Source organism: Elaeis guineensis, chromosome 1 (assembly GCF_000442705.2).
Source record: "Elaeis guineensis isolate ETL-2024a chromosome 1, EG11, whole genome shotgun sequence".
Taxonomy (NCBI): Eukaryota; Viridiplantae; Streptophyta; class Magnoliopsida; order Arecales; family Arecaceae; genus Elaeis; species Elaeis guineensis.
In genome coordinates this window covers 157,798,954-157,807,022 of record NC_025993.2, presented here as the reverse complement: position 1 = coordinate 157,807,022, position 8,069 = coordinate 157,798,954, and the positions used below count along the sequence as shown (strand labels likewise).

Here is an 8,069-nt window from a genome sequence, read left to right as displayed (position 1 = left end):
AATGCTGACATGGCAAAAATGGAGCGGTTTACTTCGTCTTTAGTCAAGCCATCCCGCCACCACCACCCAACTTCCACTTCGCTCACCAACCCTATCCCATTTTCTTCCCACTTTTGTCCTCAAAAATGCTTTAATTCTCCCGACGTCCTCACCAACTCCCCAACCCCCTCCACCCGTATATTACCTTCCCTCCTCCCACCCAGTTTCTCCTCAGGGAAGAGCCTTGACGAAAATAATACTTGCCCAGCTCTTCTCCACTACAACCAACGCCTCCACCTCCACCTCCACCTCCGCCGCCACCATGGGGTCGTTCCCGCAGACAGAGGAGATCATTTTCCGGTCGACGCTACCGGACATCGAGATCCGGAACGACCAGCCCCTCCACACATATTGTTTCGAGCACATGGCGGACTTCGCCGACCGGCCCTGCATCATCGACGGCGCAACCGGCGAGGTCCACACCTACGCCGACGTCCACCTCTCCGCTCGCCGAGTCGCCGCTGGCCTCCATCGCCTCGGCATCGGCCAAGGCCACGTCATCATGATCCTCCTCCGCAACTCCCCGGAGTTCGTCCTCGCTTTCCTCGGCGCCTCCTTCCGCGGTGCCGTCGCCACCACCGCCAACCCCTTCTACACCCCGGCCGAGATCCACAAGCAGGCCACTGCCTCCGGCGCCCGCCTCATCGTCACCGAGTCTGCCCACGTCGACAAAGTCCGCGCCTTCGCTGGAGAACGCGGAATCACCATCGTCTGCGTCGACGGCCCGCCCCAAGGCTGCCACCATTTCTCCGAGCTCCTCCAATCGAACGAAAGCGATCTCCCCGACGTCGAGATAGATTCCGACGACGTGGTGGCGCTGCCGTACTCGTCAGGAACCACCGGGCTACCCAAAGGTGTCATGCTGACACACCGGGGGCTGATCACGAGCGTGGCCCAGCAAGTGGACGGTGATAACCCCAACCTCTACTTCCATAAAGAAGACGTGGTACTGTGCGTCCTGCCGCTGTTCCACATATACTCGTTGAACTCGGTGTTGCTGTGTGCGCTGAGGGTGGGTGCGGCGATACTGATCATGAGGAAGTTCGACGTGGTGGCGATGCTGGAGCTGGTGCAGCGGTTCCGGGTGTCGATAGCGCCGTTCGTGCCGCCGATCGTGGTGGAGATCGCCAAGAACCCGATCGTCGACAGCTACGACCTCTCGTCGATACGGACGGTGATGTCCGGGGCGGCGCCCATGGGGAAGGATCTGGAGGACAAGCTGAGGGCCAAGATCCCCAATGCCAAGCTTGGCCAGGTGCGTGGAGTACTTCGGTTCTTTACCGGCTCTTTTTTATTAATTTATTAGTTATTGCCTGTTGGGGTTTAGATGAGCATCATGTCAATCATACCAACGTAGCTTCCACCAGCAAACTTGGATAGTTATACGTCCATCTTTTTGTATCTATTGATGTTTTCTGGTGCCATGGATCCTCGGAGGATCCTGGTTGTTTTTAAGCATGAATCCTCCATGCGCACCGCAGAATATTATGCGGTCAAGGATGCCGCCATCAAAAACAGCAGCCTTCAAACAAGGCAATCGATGACCGTGTACTGCATCATACACCGTACGATATGCGTTGTTTGATGGCTATCTCCCGCGCACCATAGATTTTAGGGAATTATTATTGCAATTTGTCCATGTGGTAAATTTTCATTGGCTATAAAACTTTTTCCCTCCATGCAATTCACCCAGGTGTATAGTTGAAAAAGGATCAATTTATCCTTTTCTACCCTGGCATTTAGATAATGCATGTGTTTCAGAAATAGATCTCATTTAGAAGAGCACGGATCCCTGTGGTGTACTTGTGAATGTCAGAATGGACGGCCGCAGACGGCATGCATTGCAGGGCTCTCTCTCGCGCACGGCCGTTCGCTCTACAATAAACAGCGAGAGTACCGCATCCTGCGGTGCCGTGCGAGCACCGCAAAGATCCATGCTTCATTTAGAGACGGGCAAGAGAAATGACTAAGCAAGGTTCAAACAAAACAGACCGTACCATGGATGTGACTGATTTTGACCACAAATGGGTTGTTTTTCTTCAAAAGTGTCCTAATTACCATCGAAACCGAAAGGAGTTCCCTAAAAATATGTTTTTCAAAAAATAATTATAATGTTTGTGTGCTTGGATGGACGGCCTAGAAGTAGGAACAATCAAAAGGTAACACGTCACTCTCCCCGACGTCGCTAGCACGCTACCAACTCAAATTTTTTTTTTTGGAATTTCTTATGTGCCCCTTTACCATTAAGTTAATCTATGTAAGTTTATTTTTGCCAGAGAAGGTTTGGTTGCTAATTAAGTATTAAACATATGATTTTATACAGGGCTATGGGATGACTGAGGCCGGCCCGGTGCTTTCGATGAACCTGGCGTTCGCCAAGGAGCCGTCCGAGACCAAGTCTGGGGCATGTGGGACCGTGGTGAGAAACGCGGAGCTCAAGATCGTTGATCCTGAGACTGGGGCGTCTTTGGGACGGAACCAGCCGGGGGAGATCTGCATCAGGGGAGCTCAGATCATGAAAGGTGAGTCTCTGAAATGTTTTATTTTAAGTCTCTCGTTAACTTATAGCCTTTGATGGTTCGATATCATTAGATTTGAAATTGCATCATTGGATACCTACTGTTTTGGATACCAATTATATCATTATGCTTTAGAGCAATGATTGTTCCCCAAGGGGTGATAGTTGATTTCAACTCCAGCTGTAGAGCTTGGGATATATAACTTTGGAGGAAAATAGAAACTTATATTATAAAACAAATATGCTTGCTCGGTTACAGCAGGACAAAAAAGAAGAGGAAAATATCGTTAGCTTTAATTATATTGTTTCTCTAAAGCACTGACTAATCGCTAACTTCCGTCCGCTTTGATAGGAGATTATTAGGTGGACTAGGTGTATCCCTAGGATGAAATGGTTTTTTTTTCCCTTTTTTTTTATTCCTAAAAGCAACACATGCTAGGATGATTTCTTCCTAAGTCCATGATGGGCCTAGTCTCCCTAATGATTTCTTCTCCGTTAGAAAGTAAGACTGAAATTTCTTACTAAGCTATGTTAGGCAGAGAATATATATATATTTTTAATTTGGATACCGTTGTATTTAAGTCAATGACTTTCACAAATGAATCCATGCATGGGGTTATGGACAAGCTGCACATGAGGACATGGTGATTCTTCTTTAAATCGTGACGACCACCCAATTATAAGCCGAGTTGACAATTCTTTCTTTATACCCATTACAAACATAAACTTTATATACATGAAAATTCCTATATTGCCATTGGAATTAGTTAGATAATTGACTAAAAATTAAGCAGCCTTTGACCTTTCTTAAAAACGGCGGTAGGTGGGCGTCAAGTTGTTATTTTTTATTTGTGAATTTAAATTCTTCTTGAGGGTTTCTTTGGGAAAAGCCCGAAAGGAACTGTTGCTCTACCAAACCTATTCTTGCAAGAAATTCCTTACCTTCTTGTGCGTCTTAGAATAATAGAACAATCATGTTTTGCTGAAGTCACAAGCCTTGCAAGCCGTAGGCCACAGAAAATTGTTTGGTCGAAAAGAACAAGCCAAATTACCAAACGCCTGTGCCTAGTTTAGTCTTCGTGATCCCCATCTGAACCGGCAAGGTCCGATTTTCTTGTCAAAAATTGGTTCAACTAAAATAGTTATTAATAAATAATAATTATATAAATAAAACTTGCAAGGAAGAGAAAAGATGAATGAATTAAAGTATCTTTTTAATGCCTCTTTGGATTAAAAAATGATCAACCCAACGGACCGTTGGACGAGACCACTCGAACACACCAATTTCAACAATCAAAATATTATAGTTTGGAGAAATTATATCTTGATATATAATATATAGTTATATATATCATCAATTATAGTTATTTATTTTCATCAATTTTTTTCGTTAAACATATACTTTGGTACATTGTTGTAAAGACAAGCGGCTGTGATCAGCCACGTAGGGTACAGTGCTTGCTGCGGTTTGTCTTCCACCGAGAGATGGTGGTTTCAAGCTGCCGTTGTGTTTCTACGATCGTGGTCCATTATCTGTGCCTGGGCCCGTCACCTTTTTCTAGTGCGTCACTATATATTCGTATAATAATTAAAAGCGAAATTCTTGTGGCACCACGGGCGGTGCAGAACGAGCTGCACCCCCCGCGGTGATTGGCGCGGAAATCCATCCTCACCTCGCGGTGATCAATCACCGCGCGCGGTGCACAAAGAATCGAGCGAATTAAAAAGAAACAAACTTAATTTTCGCCACATGATGAGTTGGTTGGTTCTCATGGTACGATGGGATTGATGTGGCCATGACGATTGATAGGTTTATGGCGCCCCCTCCAAGACAAAGAGCAGGCCGGTTTCTTTTGCTAATATCCCGTACGGCTTGGCCTCGCTGCAGTAAGGTGTGATGATGTGGCTTCTTGCGATGCGTTCAAAATGACATCCGCGTGCATCGTAGTGAAGAAGACCCGCTAATAATTTTTTAGGTACGAGTTGGAATCTGTCTAAAATACTTGAGGCATAGTAAAGGTGGTAATGGATCTGGGTTGGATATAGATTATTATCCATGCCGACTTTGTATTTACCTCAGGATGAAACAGGTTGATGGATATGGATTGAATAAAGTTATCTACTACGGGTTGAATAATATCCATTCTTATGGATCAGAATTTGTGTTCACTGGTCCTAAAATAAAAAATTTCTATTTATTTGTGTTTTCATAAGAAATTTTTTTTTCTTAATCATGGAGTAGAAAGCTTGTTTCTATATATGTTTGTGTTTCAAAAAATGTTCATTCTACTATAATATGCTTGTGGGAAAAAAAAAAATAAAAATTGTTCTTCTGCTACAATTTTGAAAAACAATATATTGTCATATCTTATCATTTACTGAGGTTATGGATGATTATTCAGGTTATATCAATGATCCTGAGGCTACAAAGAATACAATAGACAAGGAAGGTTGGTTGCACACCGGAGATATTGGTTATGTGGATGATGATGATGAGATCTTCATTGTAGATAGACTTAAGGAGATCATCAAATACAAAGGATTCCAAGTTGCTCCCGCGGAGCTTGAAGCGTTGCTCATCGCCCATCCCAACATTGTAGAAGCTGCTGTTGTCCCGTGAGTTACTCTCTTCAAATTCATTGATATTAGCTTTCATAAATCATCCCAACATCCTAAGTTTTAATTTTCCAAATTCTATTTATTACTTCAAGAAAGACAACAAATGTACTTTCTTTTTGATATGTGTGTATTGGTTGGATGTTGCTAAAATACAGAGTGAAGTGCTAGGGCTAGTTGGACAATGTAGGGATATGCTTTGTCAAAAATATTTATTTTAGCTTTCAAGCACATCTTTTAAATATTTTTAGATAAATCTAAATATAACATTTCTCAAAGTATCCAAAATATTCCTCGCCCAATATGGCTCCTTTGGAAGACAATGAGTACATATATTATCAAGCCATAATTATCATGAGTTAGTTGTAAACTGGTAATCGATGACAATATATTTATAATTTAGACAAAAACGAATACATCTCATTGTTTTCCTGAAATTAATAGTTATATTAAACTTTCACCAGCAAGATACCTGATGGCATAATCAAAACCCTTAATATCTTTAATTTATGCCAAAGAAAGATATCTTGGATGAGTACACAAGAAGCTTCTAATGCCAATAAATTGGCTGATTTCTACAAATTATTGCAGCATGAAAGATGAACTTGCTGGGGAAGTCCCTGTAGCTTTTGTTGTGCCAAAGGATGGCTCTAAAATCACAGAGGACGAGATCAAGCAATACATCTCAAAACAGGTATGTATAAGGTTCATATTTTTCCCTCTCTTCTGTTTTTTTTGTTTGGTAAAATTTTCCCTCTTTTCTGTTAAGATAAGGTTCATGTTCAATCATAGCAGATTATAAAGCTCAACGTATATAAGTGAAAAGAAGCAACTCAAAGCAAGATCAGACCTTATTTATAAAATAAATTTTTGAAAAATATAAAAAAAATTGTTTTGTTGAATGAAAAAATTAATTATCTATTTTATGAAAAGATAAATAATAATATTTGTTATTGTATAACAAATAAGTGGATAATGATAGGCGACCCAACTGCCTTAACCAATACCATATAAAATTAAATATTTATGTTGTTGAATAAAGATATAAATTATGCTGTTGAACAAAAAGTATAAAAAACAAGGACATGTCCCAACTGGATCCAGACCCATTAATCTGTTAATCTCCAATCAAATGCTCTATTGCTGAAATATAAACCTTGACTTTCAAAGTTTTGATTTGCATATCATCCCCATATTACGGCCTAACCTAGCTTTTAAGCTTCAATCAAATTTGAAACAGAGTTCGAACAATCTTAAAACTAACCTTGCCAAAGGCATTGGTTGCCATACTCCAAAAAAACACCTTCTCAGGCAAAGCTATTATAGTGTCAATTATGATTATTCCACAACCAGTAAGAATAAATTATGTGAAGTAACTTGATGCCAATGGACCTAAATAATTTTCTCATCTAAAATCACAGGATAATCAATGTTAACCTCCCAGATCGACTACTGATTTATATTTTAACTTATGATGATCGAGAAATTTATACCAAGTCAAAAATTTTGATGGCTATTTCATGTTTAATAACCAAACATAAAATGCTAATTATGCAACACAAAGTAACCATACGAGCAATCAGGTGTAAAGCAAAGGCCTCGCTGTGTCTAAGTTTCCCCGAAATCTGAGGCCTCACTGTGTTATTTTCTGAAAACTTGGTTTTGATAGATGCCTTGTTTCACGCAGGTGGTTTTCTACAAGAGGATAAACAGGGTTTTCTTCACTGAGGCCATCCCGAAGGCGCCGTCTGGCAAAATCCTGAGAAAGGATTTGAGAGCGAAGCTAGCGGCTGGATTGCCCGATGTTCAGAAGTCGTGAAGGCTGTTAAGCTGTTTGTACTGCGATACACCGTAGCTTATCAATACCATATGCTTACCTCTCCTCTGATGTAATAGGAGGAGGAGGGATCGTGTAATATGCTTCCTTAATATTTATAGGTTGTGGGCAGCTGGGTAGGGGCAATTTTGTCTTCCAATCCGGCTGCAATCTATATATATATATCTAGACAAATTATTTTGTTGGTCGAGTGTGCCGTGTTCATATACAATATGCCATGATTTTTTTTGCTCCAATACAATATCAATGATTTTTCTGGAATTGAAATTATGGTTATAATTTATATATGACATACTATTTTAGTTATATCACAAAACCTACATCCAAACGGAGGCAAATCTTCAAGTATAGAACATATGTAGTCTCTCTGTTACAAAAAGGAAAAGAAAAAAGGAAAAAGTGTCCTGCACTTTGAATCTTTTGGCTGGGGATTCTAACGCTGGCCCTTCGTGTACCTAGGCTGCACACTCGGATCCACCAAGCTTTGGATGCTCGATTTCCCAATTCCTCTCTCTCTCCAAGCACAGTTGCATCTACCTTCTCCTTTCTTCCCTTTGTACCTTTTCGTTCTGAGGGTCCAGAAAAGTTGTTTATTCTCTTAGCCTTCATGAGTTCATCTTTTCTAAATCCTAAGAAGCTTTTCTTTCTTTTTCTTGAAAAGAAAATGATGAGGAATTGGCAGAGTTCAAGGACTTCATTCAGTCCAGTCGACTAGTGGTTCTTGATTTTGTCAGCCTGAAATTAACTTGGTGTAATAACCATCATGGAGGGGTTAGAGTATAGGAGAGGATCGATATGGTTCTTACGATAGCCATTTAGATTCAACGGCATCCTACCCATCAAGTTTGCCACCTGTCGAGGATCGCTTCCAACAATTGTCCAGTTTTGTTTATCATTGATACCTCTCTTTCTCGACTACCAGAGTTCATTCCGATTTAAGAAGTTTTGGCTCTCCTGCCTCTGATTTTGGGATATTGTGAGGAGGTTTGGAGACTACTGGTTTGAGATGATGTCAGGTGCTGGATGACTCGAAGGCTTGACTTGACAAAGAGACGGTTA

The 8,069-nt window shown here is 41.4% G+C and overlaps 1 protein-coding gene across 1 annotated transcript; it reads left to right on the top strand.

The window, feature by feature from the left end:
• Positions 1-203: 203 nt before the first annotated feature.
• LOC105039259 (4-coumarate--CoA ligase 2) lies at positions 204-7,200 on the top strand. The gene is made up of 5 exons (XM_010915347.4): positions 204-1,294; positions 2,363-2,561; positions 4,960-5,173; positions 5,765-5,867; positions 6,861-7,200. Exons 1-5 carry the CDS (start codon positions 302-304, stop codon positions 6,990-6,992), a joined length of 1,641 nt encoding a protein of 546 aa, XP_010913649.1. The 5' UTR covers positions 204-301; the 3' UTR covers positions 6,993-7,200.
• The last annotated feature ends 869 nt before the right edge of the window (positions 7,201-8,069 follow it).